This window comes from Chrysoperla carnea, chromosome 5 (genome assembly GCF_905475395.1).
Source record: "Chrysoperla carnea chromosome 5, inChrCarn1.1, whole genome shotgun sequence".
In the NCBI taxonomy this organism is placed as follows: Eukaryota; Metazoa; Arthropoda; class Insecta; order Neuroptera; family Chrysopidae; genus Chrysoperla; species Chrysoperla carnea.
In genome coordinates this window covers 42,934,862-42,957,837 of record NC_058341.1, presented here as the reverse complement: position 1 = coordinate 42,957,837, position 22,976 = coordinate 42,934,862, and the positions used below count along the sequence as shown (strand labels likewise).

Genomic DNA, 22,976 nt, shown 5'->3' with positions numbered 1-22,976 from the left:
GCTGCTCGTATACAATATGATAATGACCATGTATTTTTTTTTCTCGCTTACTTTTAAATTTTCCAAGCTCACTTCATATATACGAACACTAATGTAGTGAACGTATATTTATTTAAATTTTAAATATAAATATACTAAATTTTAAGTGAGTTTTTAGTATATTTTCTTCTTCTACTTTATATAATGTTTTTAAAATTAGAATTTCGAATCATTATTTTCTTAATCTTGTAAAGACATCTTGATATTTGAAATTACCTACGTTTTCTTTAAGTAGAATAAAATATATTTGTAATTAAGAGTTTCAAATGGAAAGACCAAGTTGTTACAAGCCGATGAATTTACCAAAAACGTCTCTTGTTAAACTTTTTACCGTGGCACGAAATGTGACGCAACTTGTCACCAGGGCCGAAGGGTAGCCAACGTGAGGGACCCTTGGGTGTGGATGGATTATCATTCTTTATTGTCGTCTATTTATCCGGATGTATCCACAGTACTTCTGACGTTCCAAACTGTCCCCTGCAATTAATGTGAAAACCGAACGGACTTTCCATTAGCGATACTGTCCATTAAATTCAAAAAGCGCGTAAGATTAACTTCAATAATAAAATAATTTGCTTCCGTAAAATTTGGAAAAAGAGGTCTTAGTTATAAGCTCTTTCGTTTTTATGTATCGAAATGTTAAGAAAGCGTTTGTTAAGCAGTGCGAGTATATCATGAGTATCCTGACTGTTTCTGCAAGGTACTGTTATTTTTATTTTGCATTTCCACGAGTGGCTTTTGGATGGAGTGACTTTTTGGGACTTTCGGCCCTGCTTGTGACCTTGTTAGTAGATATAAAAATTTCGCCCTTTTCGTACAGACAATGGAATACTGTTCTGCAAAATATTGATTCAAAAACTTTTCAACAAAAACGATTGCGAACATCGTCCAAAAGTAACCCCGTAATTATTAAATATGAATATAGCGGCAAATGATTTTACTTGGTAAAATAAAAGGTATAGAGTATGCTTTTAATAAATACAAGCGACAAACTTGTGACTGGCTTTACAATTTTATGGTTAGGTGCTGTGTATCATGAAAAACCAATCTGACCACCTGCCTAGAATTAATATTTCAATTTATAACGTCAAATTAAAACTGTACAATCTTAATATATGTATGTATTACTATTTCTTTAGCCTGTTTTTTCCTGTCCATGCAATATCTTCTCTATTCCTTTGTCAAATTCCATGATATTTTCAGGCTTATTGTGCTGGCTACTGACAAAAAATAAACTCACGATCTAAAAATGTACCGCTTAGAAAAAAACAGGCTAGAGAATATTTTAACAATTTTGTTCATAATAACAATAGTAATTTGTGTATCGAATCTGTAATAAAAACGAAGGGTGTCGAGGGACACCGGGTATGAACTATGTTTCTATCGTATCTTCGTATATCATAAATGTTACGCTTACCTTTTTACTCAGATTTGCTTTGATTTTTTTTTTGTAGTGTTTTGTTATAGAAAAAACACAATTCCAAAAAAATGAAAAATATACAACAAGAAAAAAAATATTTGAAAATACAAATAACTAATAGTAATTAATTATAAATATTATTCTTGTGGTACGCTACCTTGCAGATTTAGTGTTATAAGTTTCTTGATTTTTTTTATTTTTTCTCTTACAATACTGTTTGCATTTCTAGGCATTGGTAATTTTAGGTTTAATTTTTTTTTTCTTTTTTTCTCTCACTATACTGTTTGCATATCTCTGCGTTGGTAATTCTGAAAATTTAAAGTATTTATTTAAGAAGTCAAATACTTGTTCTATTGTTTAAATAATTAAATTTAATAGCTTCTTTAACTCTATACTTTAGGAATTAATTGTAATATAAGTTTAAAAAAGACATACTTCTGATGTAGTAGTCAACCCAATATATGCGTACATTACTTTCATTTGGTTTGTTTAAGATACTTATTTGACATAACATACAGTTTCCTTGTGCTTGCTTTAAATTATCTCCATTATCTTTAACTTCTGATAACTCACAATTCATTTTTTTAAATGAAAAAGCATAAATTTTGTACAAGAAATACAAATTGGTTAGATTGTAAAATATTTTTGCATATTCTTAAAATTTATGGAAAGCTGAATCGATCAAAACTTTGTAGTTTCCTAAGTAGTTTAAATGTCAGTTTTTTTGAGTCGTTTTTATTTGTTGCACTTCTATTGGTTTTACCTCCCAACCAGCAAACAAATTAAAACGTGTAATAAGGAACATAGTTCCAATTGCCTATAAATAAAAATATCGTAAATTACTATTGATATTATATTATTTTTTAGCCTGTTTGTAGCCACGGATACCATACAGTGGAATTCCGCGCGGATCGAACTAGTTTTCATCATAATTTTCTATAATAAATTTCAAAATGTAATTTTACATGATAAAATTCTTGGTATTGAAACAAAAGAACCATAGGATACAAAACAGGAATATTAAATACAAACTATATTAAACAAAAGAACCAGAGCATTCATATAATAATTTTATCAGAAGAATTTAATTGAAAACAAATTAAATTTTACAATCTACATTAGAACAAAAATTGGTTCATGAGAGACTTTTTTCTGGCTTAATGTAAACAAAATTATCTTAGTTTTTAAGCTCAGATCTTCGCTGCTTCGCTGTAAATTTTCGGTCGTTTATTTCTATTTTTTTTTGTAGCTCCGATTATATATAATGTACGATTTCACAAACATATAACACAATCTTGAATAACAAAATCCTTTGAGAATAATAGAATATTTATGATTTATTTGTTTAAAGAAATTGCCGCATATAATGATGCAGTAAAACTTATTCATACAGGCTAAAAGAAAAGCAAAAAAAAATTTATTATTATGAATAAGTATGTTATTTTATTTTACGATCGTAAGAGGATCATGTTTGGAGGAAGATTTGTATGTACTATGATAATACTCTAATGGTGTGTATTTTTTTTTCTTACAAATAACATTATAGATATTATAAAAATTTCATTGACTGTTCAGTGAACGATGTATGTTGTCCACTCTCTTTTTCATTGGATAAGGGATGTGTCAAATATGATATCTTTAATCTGGGTTATTGCGTCGAGATCATATTTCTCTAAATGACGTGATGTTTGTTTATTATTTGGTATATGTGTTCATAAAACCATATAATTAGTCCATTTCCGGTTGCCTGCCTGTCTGTCGTCAATCTGTCCGTCTGTCATCACGATTACTCAAAAAAAGGAGATATCAAGCTGAAATTTTAGAGCGTCCTGAGGACGTAAAAAGTGAGGTCGAGTTCGTAAATGGGGAACATAGGTCAACTGACTTAAATTATAAAAATTTTTTTCGTAAACATCACTGTTTACCCGTGAGAGCGCAAATTATGCGCAAATTGTATAGTATGTATTGTATGGGAATATCAGTATATTTGTCTAACATGTATGTATGTGTAATATGACAGAGTAATCAACACTGTCTATACAAGTTATTTCAACAATTAACTCAGTCAATTGTTTGCTTTCACTTTTTAAACTTAAATTTCATACTAAAACTAAAATTATTTAATTACTTAATATCTCTTTCAAAAATCTAGAACATCATTGTATTGCCAATTCTTCTAATTTTTCGTTTTATCGTTTACACATCGAAAACTAAAATTTAAGGCCTATCATTTGTTTATTTTTTGAAGTAACTATAATCTTTTTATACAATAAAATAATAATAAAATTTTGCGCATTTATGAAAAAGAAATGGAGCAACAAATGCTTTATAAAATTAAAATGAAAATATTTATAAAACGCAAAGTGGTTGATAATTTCTCTAGAATTTATCATCAAATAAGTTTTTTTTCAAGTCTCATATTTACAAAACACATTTTTCTCGTTCTTATGAACTTTTTTCCACTAATCTTAGATAAATGTGGCTCTTGTATAAATATAGAAAACTGTCCCAACAAATTTTTTTGTCATTTTAAATACCGAAAATTTTAAATTGAAGCTTTAAATTTTCACGATGAAGGAAAAGAAAAAGGTAGTACCAATCACGCATTCTTGGAGCATAAATGCTTGGGGCAATGGTACTGGATATAATGTACATATTGAATATGGAACGTAGAATCGAATTATTCTACATACGAATCGAACCATGTATCCTGTACGTTAAATAAATATTTTGATAATACAATGCAGAAATGCAGCAAACTTTGGCCTAAGTTCACAATTGCTAATTACTTAAATCGATCCTTTTAGTATTTTTTGTTGCAGCAGTACCTATAGCAAATAATAAAAATTCTGAACGATTTCTTACATTTAATTCTCTCACTTTATTCAATTGTGCCAGAAATTCCTTTAGTATATGCCGGTTCAATAGGTTTGTATGTACAGTATTGAAATGTAAAAACTCAAATTATTATTTTCACAATATTTCGTTAATTTTCAACGAGTTTTTCATCTCACATACAAATATTTTAAGCAAATAAATCATAGACAGGTGTGATAATATTATGATGGTATATTATTAAATTTATTGTTTCCACAAACGAAGTAATAAAGTAAATGAGAGTTATTTTCCTTAAATTTTTTTTTTTCATTTTTGGTAATGTTTTTCATACTTTAAATAATTGACTCTGTGTAACGAAGAGAAAGATTGGTATAGTATCTATAGCTGAATGGTATAGTATCAATTGTAATTGCAGTCAAGTCTAATGAAAAACATATCGAGCATCGAGGGCCATCAAAATTTATTTGAAATGAAATTAGTTTCTTTAAAAGCATAACTTTAATTTTAATTTCTTTAAAAATATCTTGATATCTTGTACTTATCTGAAAACCATTTACGACGTAGAAAATTTCTCTAATCGATCGCGATCGGTAGGTACATTTATTATATATGTCTATATTTTTCGGTTTAACGACATTTTGTCTCGAATCAGTAATTCAAACCTATTTTAATAATTCATTAAAACCCCAATACCTGATGAAAACATTCCGCGATATATAATCATGACCCATCTCGATTACAGCAACTATTTTCGATTTCAATTTACGAGCCAAAATATATGCATGTAGCAGGTCTTCGGTTGATATAATTAAATATTTCTTTTTGTTTGATAGAGACATGACAGGTAACATAAACTTTTTCTAAAACCTAGACAAATAACAAATACAAAAACTTTTTCCATCGTTTTGACAAAATATTGACTTATTTGAAAATTTAAGGCACAGTTTTTGAAAAACAATGCTTTATTTCATTTCTTGTATGAAATAAGGCACTGAGAAACAATTGTTGAAATGCCATGTATGGGCAATGTTGATGACGCAATCGTTTTTTTTTCGACGCTGCGTAAGTAAAGAAAGATATCAACTCATAGATAGCCATACTGATATTCCCATTTAATACATACTATGAAATTTGCACCTAATTTATGCCCAAGTGGGTAAACAGTAATGTTTACAAAAAAATGATCTAAAAAAAAAGTCGTTTATTTTTTTAAGGTAGTACCAGCATGAAATCACTTTTCGACAGATTTGGCCGAATTTTTTTTCTCGGGTTTATAATAGCTTTATTTATGAATTCCTAAAATTTCATAATTTTTGACCGTTTAGATCGCGAGATATTTAAAGACAAAGTTCGCGATTTTGAGGGTCATGTCCCATTTAAAGCATGTAAAATGTCCGGTCTCTCCAACTATTTTTTATGATATTATTATATATTGAAGAAAAAGTAGAAAAAAATGTTTATACAATACAATTCTAAAAAAAAAATTTAGAAATTAATTTTCACTTTCGAGATATTAATTTTGACGTAAATTGATCGAAATTGGGACGTTGGCATAATTATTTCCCATTTTAAACGGTCAAAATTTCTGAAACTTTGGGAATTAATAGTAAGCATTATTAAATTCTTAAATTTAATTTTTCGTTAAATTCTGTCGAAAAAAAAATTGTACCATTGCTTTAACATAGAAACTGCAAATACCATGCTGGAACATCGTTAAGGAACATTTTTTACATTTAAACTTTTGTTCTATCTCCAACGGTTTACAAGATGGGTCATACGGACCCAAGACCCAATTGCTCAATTACGTACTCAACCTCACGCTTTACGTAATAAGCACACCATAACAAATTTCAACTTGATATATCTTTTCGTTTTTGACTAATCGTGATGACAGACGAACAGACTGCAAACAGACAGACAACAATTAAAATGGACAAATTAAGTGATTTTACGAACACCTGCACCAAACTTATGTTAGTAGCATCAATATTTTTAAGCGTTACAAACTTGGGACTAAACTTAATATACTTTGATATATTTCATATATATATACAAAATATTTCATATATAATATATACATGGTACAACAAAAAAGTATTTAGTACAATTACCTGTTTATGATCTCAATGAAATCCTTGAAATCTAATTTATGTACGACTGACTCTTTGATTGATCTGACCGATATTGGCCTTTTACAAATAAATTATATTATTATTATTAAATTATTATTATTATTTTTTAATGTGGAACGATATCTCAAAAATCTGCCACCAGATTGCCTAATCATTACGGTTTCCGTATATTTTTATGCATATTTTCACATTCCTTTCCGTCAATAAACAACATTTGATATCAGATATTTTTTTTCTGAATAAAATACTTATATTATAAAATGCTGACTTGAATAAATGTAGGTTTTCTCTAATATCATCACTTCTAACGTTTTTAAATGTGGTAAGATAATAAATCAATAAATCATGAAGAAAAAACCAAATCTTCCGTTAATCGAATTAAATGGTAAAGAAACAAAACCAATAATGTGTAGAGACAAACAAACAATCACACACATTGAGAGCTTTTTCTCCATCGTTTCTTATACTTCGTTCAATTCAAAAGCCATGAAAAAAAAATTTACGTTCATTTAAATGAAAAGAAAACAAATATCATCTTAGAAGAGTAAATAGTCAGAATTGATGATTAAAACAGGGAGTTTTTAGAACATTGGAAGTTGCATTACCAGTAGGGCAAGTTAGTCAAGATATAATTTCTTGACATTGAGTAATAACCTAGGTACATAAGTCGACGAATCGATGAAAAGCCAAATTTCTAGAATTTCTCCGCAGTGTCAATAATTAAATAATTTTATATATTTAAACGAGCAATTCTTGTATACATACGAGCAATTCTTGTATATATATATAAACGATCTCGGAAATGGCTCCAACAATTTTCATGAAAATGGGTATGCGGAGGTTTTTTGGGGAGAAAAGTCGATCTAGATAGGTTCCATTTTAAAAAAAACATCGTTTTGACCATGTTTTCCAGAAAAACTGAAGTATTTACTGTAAAATGTGACTCTTCCTGACATCTATTGGTGTTTATCGTATTTAACGAAATGAATTACATTTGCGGGGCATTCAAATTGGTATTTGCGTGGAGACATTTTAAACGGTTATTATATTAGTGATAAAATTTGCCTCTTTTTAACTATAAAAATACCAAGCGAAGCTCGGTCATCCAAATATTACTTGAATTATGTAAGACCATAAAACAGCTTAAAGTCATATGTATATAATATTTTGACGAAACTTTCTTCAAGTCCTTGGTAGTTGTAGCTCTAACTGTAAATTTGGGACGATCCGATAAAAAATGTTTCGTTAAAATGAATAAAAAAGTAATAAACCACTGGCATTGGTTTTGGCATTCAACTTTTCCGCTTGTTAATTAACCTCCCAACTCAAATATTATGTTGATTTACGTTTTGCTTCCTGCTGCATTTTTGAAAAGATCGAGGCTTTTCAACAAACTACGAAATGATGAACTTTGCGCAATTGTTTTTATATTAATACAAAAGCTTTGAAGTTTGAATAATACTTACTAAGTTTAACCAAATGGGGTAACTTAAGATAATTTTAAAGTATGCCTGAACAAATTTCTCAATGCCTTGGGTTACAAAGTCGCACATAACCTGTAAAAGTCCGATATTGTTAATTTTATTTATACAATTTTTAATCATATTTTCACGAAAATATAGACTTTTTCACTGTAACGCAGGTCAACGGGAATGGATGATAGGGTGTTATAAATAATACGTTTTTAAGCCCCCAGAAGACTATTTAAGGGATTTTGTCAAAATCTGAATGGGTTTTGGAAATGTTTGCCCATCTCTAAAGCTGCCCCAAGTTGTAACCTACAAGGATGGGTCTCATGGATGTAAATTTCTGAACCTCCTTTCTCGTTTTTGTGTCGAAAAATAATAGATTTTAACATTTTATAATTTGGGGCACGAAAATTAAAAAACAGACAAAAATAAAAATTGCGTTGCAATAAAAAGCCTCTTGTTAAAAATAAGCACCAAATGAGGGACAAATATGACCTTACGGATAAAATTCTGTTGATCGCCAGTTGTTTTATACAAAGTATAATATTTTTCGATAAAATTATAATAAAGAAAAAAATGAATGTTAGTAAAAAGACTATATAATACCATATTTTATTATCTACTTTTTCAATTCCTCTGTGAATTGTTCACCAGAGAAGATTTTATATTAACTGTTTATTCGTTTTGTTCAGAAATTATGGGTAGTAAACGAATTTCTGAACTATATAGAATTGAGTAGCACTCAAAAGAAAAAAAATTATTGATTTACTATGAAATTGTTCTACTTTAACCAGCATTAACATTTAAAATGCGTTTAAGCTGTTAAATGAATATTTTAGTATCTTCTGCTTCAAATATTTTTATAAGGGCTAATTTTTTCTCTAAAAGTCTTATAGATCTTATTATTTTATTATTTTCAACTTCAAACTCAATGATTAACTGTCTAGCAATATTATCAGTCTAGGATTCATCTAATTCTTAAATCCCTGAATTAAAATACCAATTTCAGCTTCGGAACTATTGATGTCAGATTTATCCCAAACCAACACTATTGGGCATTAAAACCTAACAAAAATTGAACATTTCCTAAGTATATGTAAGCACATGAAAATTTTTCGTTTTAAGTTTTCGTCCTTTTAATACCTCAATTTCAGTAAATATCAACCCATGGAACTTCTTAATGTGGATAAATGACTATTATTATAAAAGTCGAAAAATTTAACAACAAAAAAACGTAAAAAATTTTGTATTTATCCGAAAGCACTATTTCAAATTTCCTCTTCCGATAGGATTTTTTGCTGTCAAAATGTGTGAAATCGGATTTTTTGCTGTCAAAATGTGTGAAATCGGAAGTGTTACACATACAAACAAACATACGATTGATTCTTCAATTCCTTTTAACTACATTTCTACGAAAAGTACCAAAATTTTAGTAGAAATCTTGCTTATAGTCTTCTTGGCCTTAATCTTCCAATATGCTCCTAGCATTTTTTATTTGCATTTTGTGTATTTTCGCAGACATTACATGAAAAGTTTTCTTGAATAAAAAAAGTCTCGTGCAATGCGACTAGTCCTGGTAACGTATAAAAACACAACCCCTTATGTTGCAATAATTAACGATTGATGACACTAACATCTTGACTATAATTCAGGTCGTTTATTTATTGAAAATAATATAACCGAAACTTTGAAAAATTTATTTTAGGGTGTACTTTAGTACTGAAGGATCTCATAGCACTTATTATCAAAACTATAAGCTCCTAAATAATATATAACAAACTAAACCACATATGCTGACGTAAAGCGATATTTGTGATTAGAATTTTAGATTAAAAATTTACAATAAGTTATCAATTATGCATATAATTGAAACTACCAAGATTAAATATTTCATCAAGTAGATACCTGTTCTATTTATAAGGATATGGTACTTCATGTGATAATATATTGTACAACAAGTGCGTCAAATTGTCAATTGTAAACGAGAGTGGAGCTACAAATACAAGAACGATTAAACGAAAACATGAACGTCAAGTAATTTATCACTCGGATATGTAATTCATAATTGGCTCGTGTGACACAAGCTATTTTTCTTAAAGTTTATGGAAGAAGTTCTATTCTTATAAGTTCTCTTTCTGCTAGTTCAATTTTTTGTGCAATGATTAAGAGCTTATTGTCATCTTAATGTGTCAAATTTATAACGTTGCGACATGCAACACATAAAGTAGGAATAATAGCACAGTAATGATAATAATATATTTACTGTGCCAAATGAGAGTACTTATCCTACATGAGTAAAGAAAACATATATTATGTGCACCTTTGTATAAAATACGGTCTAATGAGTAAAACATACTTATGTGTATAATATATAGTCTTACGTAGTAAAATATTACATCTGAATTTAAGTATTAATTATTAATAAGGCCTAATTACTTGCATAGTATAAGTAAAATGTATATGTTACGTTTAGTATAAATAATCATTATTATATACCTTTATGATGTAAATACTTGGAACGTTAATAGATCAATGGTATCATCAATGTGAAAATTCATTAGCCGACTAAAAGCATTTTTGGTAATACTATAATTCTTTGTCCGCTCAAAGCCTATTTTCAAAATGCATAACGGGATATAAAAATGTGCAAATTTTCGATATCGCTACGTTGATGGGAATAGAAAAATTCAACAGTCTATGGATAATGACTTATTATTTATGCAATGTATATATACGCGTTTCTCTATGCCACAAAAAACGCACATTTTAGTAAATATCTCTATGTATAATCGTGCAATTTATGTGACATAGAAATACATACTCACATAAGTATGTATACAGACGTCACGCCAGAACTATTCAAATTAATGTATTAGTCCAAATAAATACAGTAGAGCCACCGTTATCTGAACACTTGATAGTCCCAAACGTGCATTATTCGAACACTTTTTTTCCGCTTTTTTCATTTCCACTCCTTACGCGTGTGAAAGTGAAATACTAAAAAATTTTATATCATCATGTATACAGAAAAGTATGAATGCATATGATTTTTCTACATAATCGCAATAATTCGAACGAATCGAGTCACCCGATACCCCTTGGTTTTTATTGAGTCTATATTATCGAGAGTGTATTGTATTTACGTTTAAACGTAGGGGAGTGAAAGTAGTCTCGATGAAATTGTGCATGCATATATGTTCGTGATTTGAACATGATTCGTCCTGAGTTTGGCACGCAAGCCACATATTTGGAAACCAACTCTCCAATAATTTTTTTAAAATCTAATTAGTAGACCACTTCATTAATTACACCCATAAGTGTATTGGTACGTATACTTTCGATTTCTTTGATGCAACACATTGCAAAATAGAAAAAAAACGTAAAGCTGTCTACCAACTTGCATTTCAACGATATTTTCTTCTTTATTGTGCCTAAGATAGAATAAAATGCTTTTTTCGCATTCTTTTATTTAACATGGAATAAAAGGCTTCGTTGCTATTTTCCGTTACCGGAAAAAATGCCACTAAAAATTTGATAAATATTAAATAAAAAAATTAATTGAAATCTTAAAACTGATATAAGAAAGAATTGAAGAAAAAGTTGCGACAAAACAATTTCACTAATTACTGTTTTTATGATTCCTTAAAATGTTTTTTTGTTTGTTTCGAAATTACATTTAGTCAAAATACGATTCATAACGATTATTGTTTGTAATATTATGACCGTCATTTTGTCTAATTTTATGTATATTTCTTTTTTTTTTTTTTATTGTTACGAGAAAGAAAAGCTGTCTTAGTTACATGTTGTTAGCTAATTAGAAGATGAAAAAAAAAACTCATGAACAGCGGAGCTCCATCACGAAAGACATATTTTCCATTATATCACTATTATTAAAAGATGTTTTAGATGCTTTTCATATCACTGGCATTCTTGATTCTTAAATTTTTTGTTGAAGAAATGAGCAAAGTCGTACCCTGATATTTTGACATAAAATAGGTTGGAGTCACTTGTTAGTTGATACCTCCAAAAGGGTCTTTTTAGACACTTATTTCACCAACATACAGATTTTCCACTCTCTATATATTCATTTTGAAAATATATGTAAGTGCGCAAAGCCATAACATTGCGAAAATCCAGGGTATTTTAGAATAACAAGCAGAAGAGGTTTGGAAGGTGGCATCTCACAAAAACACTTCCCAGACACAAACTAAATCCAAATAAAGATATTCAATTCTCTAGCTCAAATGGGAGGGGCTTGTATAGATGAATAAACCTTAAAAACGTTAAAACTGTCTTTGCTGGAAAATCAACTCCAAATTACAAAAATCAAACACGCTAGAATAACATTGATTTGTGTGGTAAACATATCAAGTTTCAGCTCGTATGAACTGAAGAGGGCTGCTGGAGGCGCCTAAAGTAACGAGTTAAAATCTCAAAGCACCAGGAATAGTGTATCCTTCGTTGACCTTCAGTTGTAGTGCACAAGTCCATATTTTATAACTTTGAGGGGAAAATATAACTAAAAATTATACAAACAATTCTCCATACATAGGTACTATTATGCTTGTAGCATTATGAAATTTAATGATATCGTTGAATATAATAAGTCTACTTGTCTTCTGGAATATAGGACAGTACGTGGCAACAGCAAGAACCTGCTGTTAACTGTTATGTAAAAATATTTTCATTTAGTAGATAGAGTCGCACTACCAAAATTTAAACTGTTCTTTTCTGCAGAAAACTTACATTGATATTATTATTTTTTCGATAACAATTATCTTGAGAAAATGATGAGAATAAGACACTCAGAGAATAATTAGAAAAAATAGTCAGTATTTCTCTTATCAGACCAATTTTCGTTAAGATCTTGACTTACTGTGTTAGTATTTAATAATCAGACAAAAAGTTTTTGTTTACCTTAAATGAAATAACAAGAGAGCAATGAGTAACCTACGATTGATCCTACAAACTTCCTCACCTTGTCATTGCTCGGATTATATTAAACAACGGTTAAGGTACAAAAATTTATTAGTATGGTATCGAAGAATTTGTATTTGACCAAATTTTAAAAAACGATTTTTTCACTATTAAATTTGATGTGTACAATGATATTATTAAGCCGAGGAAAGCTTATGAAACGATTGGATTTCTTGAAACGAAAAAATAAAAATAATCCACCAAAATATATTTGGACCACTAGTTTTGTGAAAGAAAAGAATATACCGCCTACCTAATCGATATACATCATATACTCTAGGATATGTAGCGTAAAAAAATTCATGAAACCTAACTTTCTACCACGTGCTAAATACGCTTCTAAGTCGATGTGGAGAATTTTCTGTCATGGGACATATATTTATATCAGGGCGGTCATTTCCGAGATAAAGAGGGAGGAGGAAATAAAATAAATAAAAATTTAGAAAAAAGTCCCTTACCAAATAAGCTCCCTAAAGATCGCACAAACGTTACACACTGCTGGCAGACTGTAACTGCTAGCAGAGGGATATGTCTGCTAGCATTACGAAACTTTTGTGTGGTCGTTAGGGAACTTATTTGGTAAGAAGAAGAATCCTTCTTTAATTTTTCCTCATTTTATTTCCTCCTTCCCCTCTATTACGAAATGGACGCTCTGCCATATATGTATGTCCTGTGAGAGAAAATGCTCGACATTGACTGAGGATTTTTGGTTCATGGATTTTTTACGTACCATATCTTAGAATAATATTGAAGAAACCCGCATGTATTTTTTTGTACCAGACTATTGATATGAATGAAAACCAGAGCGGAGAACACCAGAGGAATTTATTTCTCTCTTTAATCTATTTTAGTAGCATCCTAAATAGACCTGACTTTAACATCGAGAGGCCGTGTAGCAGTTCAATGCTAGAACGGTTAGGCCATTTTCCAACGTCAGAAAACCAATTCTTGCCTGTAATGTTATTGATTGCACACCAGGAATATAATTTTTTTTAGAAAACTATTTACAACTCCAAGTATAAAATTTATGTCTAATAATTAAGTGTGCCAGTCTGTATATACTATTTAGGCTTTAACAAGTGAATGTTAGCAATTAGCTTTTACTGAAATATTCCAAACTAGTTTTATAAATCAGTGTGTCCTACTGTTATACATTTATATACATTTAATGTTCTAGAGCCACCATGCTGGGTAAACATGAAACACGCAATAAAACATTAACGCAATCACGAAATAATCATTATAGAACTAACCTAGTTTAGCCGAATATTTGAAGAAAGAAACATGTAATAGAATATAACGATTCATATGTACGCTTAAAACACCAATATTCTTATGGTACATTTCTGAGAAAAGTAGTATATTGGTTATAATGTGAATTACTTACAAGTGCTTCGTAAAACATGGCAATTTAGGACTTAATAAATATCCTGTATCACTAAACGTTACCCAATGGTTTGCAAAGCAATTTGTACTTTCCCTTTCTAATTGTCGTCTAGCCATAGCTAGTCTATCCGTGATTCAAAGCGATACGAAAACTGCACTTGTATTTTGTGATAAAGGAATTTCATTTTCAATAACAGTTTTATTTCAAGCCGTGAATGTGATGAATTTCCATTGTGACTATCTGCAATAAAAATGAACCGAGATCATCGCACATGCTTCATTCGTCTCTCGACCATTAAGTTTTGATCCAAGCGACAAAATTAGAACTGTTTTTCGTATATTTCCAGTTTTTCAATATAGAGTCTGCTTTTGTATTTGATATACTGATGATTTGGGCATTTTGGATGATTTGGCGAACTTTGTTCTTTTTGTACTAGATTCTTATACGTTTATATTTGATAATCTCTACACATTTATTTGAATAAAGTTTAAATTATCCTTTAAGTTACTATTACAGCGTTTATGATACTCCCTCGTAGTCAAATAATTGACTTTAATTTTAAATGAATGTAGTTAGTTTCATAAGACGAGTCTAATTATATATATTAAAGAGTTAATAAATTTTCGTATAATTATCGATTTAAGAACATTAGTTACAATGTTTTCTTTACGACCCAACAATTTACAACAAATTTGAAGTTTGCTATTTAACATGATAATGTAAAGTGTCTTATAAGACAATATATACAATGTGTTCAAGGACGTAGTTGACTCGATGATAAAAATTCCTGTACCAGTTTCGTTATGTGATAATTTTGATTTTTTTTAAACGTATCTATATAAACTTTCTTTTTTTATAAATTAAAACAAAGTTTTCAGCTGTGAAAACAGATTTTACAACTTTGTCGGCAGACTTCAGAGCAAAGCAAATTAAATGTTCGTAAATTTTTGAGCAAGCTAACTAGTAATACTAAATATGAAATCAAATTTTTACATTTGTTTCAAGTTTTCGTGCACTTTATAGCAAAAGCTATTAAAATACATTCTCAACACATTTATGCTACTTAACATGTGAGGGTCATATTGTTTACTTGAATGGACTGACAAACATAACGTATTTTCATTACAACAAATAGTAAGAAATGAAATACAGAAACCATGACGAGTATGGGTCCCCTGGATATTCGGTCTATTACGTAGCCAACCCCGTCACTCTTGTTCTATACGACTGACTTAAATTATATATAGCCTCTTCGTGTCTTTTCTCTGTTTGTTTGTTTGCGTATACACAACACACAAACATTTCACACCGCTACCTATATAAGTGATACAAATATCATATTTGCATTATGAAAAATTTTTTTTTCATTGGTTTAAAGTTCTTGTGTACTTTATACACGTAAAAGTCATATAGTAATACTACAGTTAATAGGTTATAAGAATGTGTCGGCTATACCAGGATTGGGTATAACAACATAGTGACTTAAAAGAGTAAAGTATAAACGGACATATCGGCTATACTGGCCCACGACATATCAGCAATATCAGTGTTTGCATTTTTGAACTAGTTTTACTATTTTGAATCATAAAAACTTTACTTTGATCTTTACTTAATTTATTTTGGACCTTAATAATTAATATATTATGTATACAAACGAACTATTCTTGTGTATATCAACAATTTCGTAAATGGCTACAACGATTTTCCTGAAATTTAGTATATAGGGAGTTTTGGAAGCGAAATATGAATCTAGGTTTCATTTTTAGAAAACGTCGTTTGATCCGTACTCTTCCTGATATCTATTGTCGAGTTATACATTGTACGAGGTTCACTTCGTATATACTGTATAGTGTGAAGACCGTGTGGCCTTCTTAGTTTTAGTTGATTGATAGCTAACGAAATAAAATACATTACTGGGACTTTCAAATTGGTATTTGTGTGGAGAGATTTTCTTATATTAGTGATAAAATTTGTGTTTTTTTAACTAAAAAAATACCGAGCAAAGGTCACTCAAGTACCTACTATTGATTAAAGCGACCAATAACCGTTGGAGTAAGTAGGCAATAACGGCAAACATGTTTACATATACCCATACTTTCAATTTAATATAACAATGTACATATCGCTTATAAACACCACAATTGTTGGTCCCTTTATTGTCGTTATAACTGATGTCGACTGTATTATATTTGAATTAATTTAATTACTGTTGTCGAATTGTAAAGTAATAATTATTTAATATTGTCTAGCATTGAAAGTGTTTAGCTGTAAACAATTTCTCTATGATAATATCTCACAATTATTAAAGTTATATTAATAATATCAAACACTATCATTTGATCTCTTTAACGTCTGTTACAATATCGAAATTAAATTATTTCTCTAATTTCTCATGAATAATTTTTTTTCCTGGGCATAGCCTTTAAAGTTAAATGACATAGGTGCACAAATAATGTCTTATAAGGGTATCGTAAATTTTATTTTTTCTTCATTGTCTCTTGTTTATGTTTTATAATAAGACATAAATTAACAATTTAAGAAACCCCCGACAAAAATTCAGGTCTGAGCGATTCGTTTGTGACATCCTATTTCCTAATTTTACTTTGTGGCATTCTACAAACGTATATTTTAACAAAAAGCTAGTTTTGTGTACTTTTGCCTTCAATTGTACATCCCAAACATTCTTAAGGTTGGTACTAATTAAAAATAACTGTGGATAATCTGTAGAAATGGTTTGTGTCAATCACGGAACTTTTATTTATGAGTTTTATGTCATTTCATTTCCCAACATGGGGACTTTTTCAGACAACGATTGAAATCGCTGCCGCCACATTTTAGCTTGTGATGAGCTGAACCAGGACTAAAACCAAATTTAGGACTGTATGTGATCATCTTAGTTTAACGAATTTAGTGTGGTGTGTTTAGCATCTTTGTCTTACGCATTGGTCTTGGTCCTGCAAGTATGCTAGACAGAAGTAGTTAATTACAAAAGAATCAAGACCAATGTGTAAATCACAGAGCAAAATACAAGCCTGCAAGATAAAGACAGTCAAATTAGCCCTGTTTTGGCGCTAATCACTAATTTTATATATTGTTAAGCTGAACAAATTTCTTTCAATTTCCATCAAAATATATAGCTCTATTTAAACCTTAGAACTTCCATTCACAGTCATAGTGTGTTAGCTGCCTTACAAATAAAGAATCCTAGATTAATTTAAAATTTCCATTTATTTTTTCTTTTACCATATAATTTATTCATTTCATAAACAATGGGCATATAATACTAATATAAGCCCAACCAGAGTTAAATGAATAATAACAAATGTTTCTTTTGTTTCAGAGTTATCCTGCATAATATAATTTGAAGACAAAACAACAGTAAAAAGGTGGAATGAAAAAAAGCCACAAAAATGTTATGAAACGCATTCACGGATAATCACCATAATAAAAAGATCAAAAAGAAAATATATATTATGATTTTTTACTTTTGATAAGATTTCATATTTTTTTAAATATTACGACACACACACACACAAATATAATGAATGTTTTGTGAGAATAATAAAAAGACTATCAGTGCAACTGTTATCTTTGTTTAGCCATATGAAATATGGAGCTTTGTTCAAATATAAACTGTAGTGCAAATAAAAACAATACGATAATATGTATAGTGAAATATCTAGTAATTTTTATACATTTATTTCATAGTGTTAATTCGTTACCGGATGTAATTCGGATAGGTGAGTACATTTTTTCAAAATATTTTTTAAAATAAGTTGCCACCATCAGATAGAGCGCATTAAGTCAAACATGATAGGTAGATTCTAAATTTTTTATTTCAAGGTTTATTGTAAGTTTATTCAAAACACCATAAATTAGGGGTTGGTAAGCAGTAATTAATAACTTAAATGAAATTCTCATATTCTTACGAGTTATATGGCGGCAGTGAACTCTTTTTATCCTAGGTACACATGTGCAGCCAGTCTTGGAAGCAACCTTGCAAGAACTCCTACCAAGACTTAACAAGGAAAAAGGATCAAGAGCGCTTCTAACTGGGGAAAATCGTTGGATTTTGAATAATTATGAATTCAATACTTACCAATTTTACTGACCGGTCTTTGTAAGCCCAATAAGCACAGATAGACTCATAATAAATCTCATATGGAACGATTTCGGTAGATTTTGACATGAAGAGGAGGAAACTGTAATACACATTATGTGTGAATACAAAAAGCGCTATCTCAAATGGAATCGACTAATCTCCTTGGAGCGCCTTGGATTTGGAAGAGGCTGGAATATACTCTCATTTCTAATGAATTCATTGACATGTAATCCAGAAATATACTAAATTTATTAAAACTTTATAACTCTTGGAGCTCTTTTGAAACAAAACAGGTACAATAAATCCAACTGGTAGTAGTACCATAGACCAAAGGCTTGCTCCTGAATTAAGCAGAAAGCCTTAGCTGCTTTTCGGTATACAGAATGGTTCAAGTTCAACAGAAGGATGTCAGAAAATAGTAGGTGACGTTAAAATAATGGTAAATTTTCAATAAATAACGAAAAAGGTTTTCTTTTCTAGATACATAGTGTTGAAATTTTGGAGAAAAATAATATTTTTGAAAATAAATTGAAAATAAAAAAATGGCAAAAGGCTTTAAATCGTGAAGGATCCTTACTTCATAGTGTGTCCCAAATTATCAATAGTTGTTTTGACAATACTCACAAAAATATAATATTTTTCAAAATTTTTTACCACCCTGTAATAAGATAAGGTGGCTTTCCCAGCAAGTATGCTCAGAAATTAATAATCTTTTAAGTTATCTACCTTTATCTGAAATATTGTTGTTAGTTGTAGCCACCACGTATAAAATATGTCATACGTTTTTAGCTTTTATAAATATATTGGTCATTGAAATATAAGTTCACCAAATGTAAAGTAACAATTACATATATGAATAAAATATATAATATTATTTATAGAATCATAAATACTATGTCTGATTAAAATGTCAAAATTTTAAGTAGCAAGTGAGAAAATAGTAATTATTATTTTTCAAATAGAACTTCATCTGACATTTATATAACCGTTAACAGAAGAAAGAAATTTCTTCAAACTCATACCTATTTGCAGCACCATTATTTTCTATTAAAATGAAAACATCGCATATAGTTTGTAGATGATTTTACTGTAATTTAATATTATTTATGGTTGGTATTTGAAAAACAATTTTCTTGAATAGTCCGTAGATAAATGCTCAAGCATCTATACGATTCTCTATTTGTCTATGTTCCATATCATCTATATCATTTTTAATTTTTGCAAATTGAATCAACATAGGCTGTGAAATTCGTACGAAATACAAAGACGAAAAGTCTCGAGGAATTTTTCGACCAGGTGAACTGTTAACGGTTAAAGAAAACTTCGTTAATTCTGGTTTTTCTTTCTTTTTTTTTCTAAGAATTTCTCGACTTATATTAGGAGAACATAAATTTTTGTAAAAAATGAACTTACTTGAAACAATTTCACTTAAAATAGTATCTTTTAATAAAACAGATTTTAAAATTGTCAATACTTGGAGACAGCTATTGGATCGTTTTTTTATGTTGCCCGGAAACAAAAATGGACTATATAATTGAAATCTGATATCTCTATTCTATGCGATTCGTATCCTTTTGAAATATATTTCAATATAGTGTTGTTACTTTAAAGATAATTCCTAGAATTCTATGGTACTGTCGATATAGTTTATTGTTTTATGTAAAGACTCAACATAATTAATATAATATAATATTTTAAGAGCCAGTTTCACAACAGCGATTTTGATATCAACCTAAATCAATTTTGATTATTCGTATTCATTGATAAATATTATATAAAAAGACCCGTCTAACTGTAGAAACTTTGATGGATCTAATTCATTGATATAAGCAAACATTTCCTTCCATAAAAAAAAGGTTGCCAAACCTTTAAAGGGCTGAAATATAAATAGATTTTGTAAATCATTTACCAATTTGCTGTCATTTTAACAGTATTTTCTCTGTTAGCTTTTTTTGTTTAGTCAATACTATATTCAAATTTAATGCGTAAACGAGTTAAGCCTTTATGGATTAAACCCATATTAAGAGGTCTATGAATATAGAAAGGTACTTTTAAGGATAAGTATAGTATTCAGCAACTAACAACCTCATCTCTTCTATACAGCCCTCGTCGAAGTAGGAATTTAAAGGATAGAAAAAGAGATTTTTGATTTCAATCAATTTGTTTCTTATTTTGTTTCTCAAAAGTAACATTGACAATTTATATACCTTAATATTGGCTTTTTTTGTGATTGATTGATTTCGTGATCGATCAATTTTTTCCTAAAAAGTACATAAAATGACCATGATGGCCACACTCGTTCAGCCTTTTATTACTTACAGATTTTATTAAGTTTAAAACATGACCGGAAGTTATGGTTCTTTTGTATAACTAGATCCATCTTTTGTTTTTATGTAATAGGAAATGAATGATATCAACTGGCATCAATACACCTTAAGATGGTTAACGGGTATTGGGACCAAATTCAACATATTAACCAATTGTAATTAAACTAAAAATAACTATATATAATTTAGTTATATTAATTATTGAACGTGATCATAATGGATGATATCAATACATTTCGACCAGCAAATCTAATCAATCCATCCAATTACTTTTTTCGATAGATTCGCTCCTACATTATAATAATTAAAATATTCAATTAACCATTTAGTAAAATGAATTTAGCAGAAATCTACTTCAACAATGAATTGAATTTTGTTGAAATATAATTATAAACTTTAATTCTATACGTTTTAATTACGAAATGTGTGAGGGAATGCATTTGTGAAATTCTATTGAAATATGCTGCTTAGCTCCGAGTTATTTGTTAATTAAAACTTTCATAGTATTGCCCAGCCTAGCAATGATTTTAATTCATTAGTTTTGCTACTATTTCATTTCAGGTATATTCAGGTATAGGTTTTTAAAATTTTTCTTTTAAATTGTTTTATTTCATGGGATCTATAGGCGCCTCTCACCGCCTATGTGGTAAATTCGGTACTAAGGATAGCATAGATAAGTGCTTCAATTACTTGCTTTAGATATATCTCATTTGAAATTTTTAGTGTGAAAAGGTGTCCCTAAGAAGACCTTACCTTAAAATTATAATTTCAACCTTTCTATCTTTTCGAAAAAATTTGCAAAACGATTATATCAGTAAAATACTAACACCTCAATTGAAAGTAGGATTTAAACACTCTTATCTTAGTCATCGTTGTATTTCCTTCTTACAAATACATATGGACATGCCGCGTAATTCTATACCAATGGGAATTGTGAGGATATATATAATTAAAAGAATGTATATAAATAAATTAAAAAAAAAAAATACTGCTTCACGTCATGACTTGTTCTGCATTATTTTTCTTTCATTCATTTTTTCTCCATCTAAAACGGGGAAGAGTATTGAATTGCTTGTTTCAGAAAAATTATTAGTCTAAAGGGACACTCAAATATAAAGAGACTAAGACAGTCACGGCTCTCTGTAGAGTTTTGTAAATAAATAGAAGCTAAAAAACTGCAACTGCAATTTAAATTATACATTTTCAAGCAATATCAATCGCCCTTTTTTATAATTTGATTTTCAATTATTTATTTCTTCCTGTGGGATCGCTCCAATCCGTCCGCGGTATACTAAGGGTAGTGGGTTCGATTCTCGCCGTCGAAACAAAATAAATTTAATTAATAGTTGTGATGGGCTGGTGTAGAACATGATATATGAATGAAAGAGGTGCATTCAGCCTCTGAAATTGAAGAGCTGATAAATGAAATTATCAGCAGAAAGGTGGTAAAACACATACATGGAATTGGATATGGAATCACAATGGGCTCTATAGCCTAAGTGTGTCCTTCGTGGACAGCCGATATAATCTAATCTAACATTGTTTCTATGGGAGGAAAAATTACATAGAAGAAACGATACAGTTCTATATACTAACCTCATTTCTTTAAACATAAAGCTATTGATTACATATTTTAATCTTTCAACAAATATTTATAGTTACATATATTCAAGCAGTTCAAAATAGATTTACCAAATTACCAATTTTAGTATTCGGAAAGGAAAAAGTCGAACTGAGTTCACATTTATTGTACAATTATTTGCGAAAATGGATTTAATAGCTTGTGGCGATTTTCAACCAATATTTTCCTTACTTTTTCGTTGTTGTTATCTATTCAAGAAATTGAAGGTTCTCGGAAAGAAAAGCTTATCTTAAACGCTCTACTACATCCGAGTTAGACTCTTTATGTCATTCGTGAAATTTTGTGAAAACATGCGGATGCAACATTTTGCGAAAACATGCGGATTAACATACATTTTGACACGTGGGAAGGCCGATATGTACTCCTTATTTTTATAATTCTAAAATACATAATGTTTTAAGATGCTAATTTTAAATTGTCTCTCGTTAATAAAATTTTAATAACCAGTCGTTAGCTTTTGAATTTATTTGCACAAATGTTTAAAATAACATTAGCAGTAATGGAAGTAGATAATAAAAGTAAATTTTTTTAAATGTGTTAAATACTAAGTCAACAATACAAAGTGGTGAAAATTTTAAAGTATATATAAATAATAAAAATTAAGTTCCTTAATCTATATCTATAAAATGCTTTGTCCTGAATG

At 29.4% G+C, this 22,976-nt stretch overlaps 1 protein-coding gene across 2 annotated transcripts in view; it reads left to right on the top strand.

Annotated features, from left to right (window-relative positions):
• Positions 1 to 17,774: 17,774 nt before the first annotated feature.
• LOC123299899 (glutamate receptor ionotropic, kainate 2) overlaps positions 17,775 to 22,976 on the top strand; it is a 288,313-nt gene continuing 283,111 nt past the window's right edge. For both annotated transcript variants that reach the window (XM_044882307.1, XM_044882308.1), the window contains exon 1: positions 17,775 to 18,002. In XM_044882307.1, coding sequence (XP_044738242.1) covers positions 17,873 to 18,002 — 130 coding nt within the window. In that variant the 5' untranslated portion in view covers positions 17,775 to 17,872. The remainder of the gene's footprint in view (positions 18,003 to 22,976) is intronic.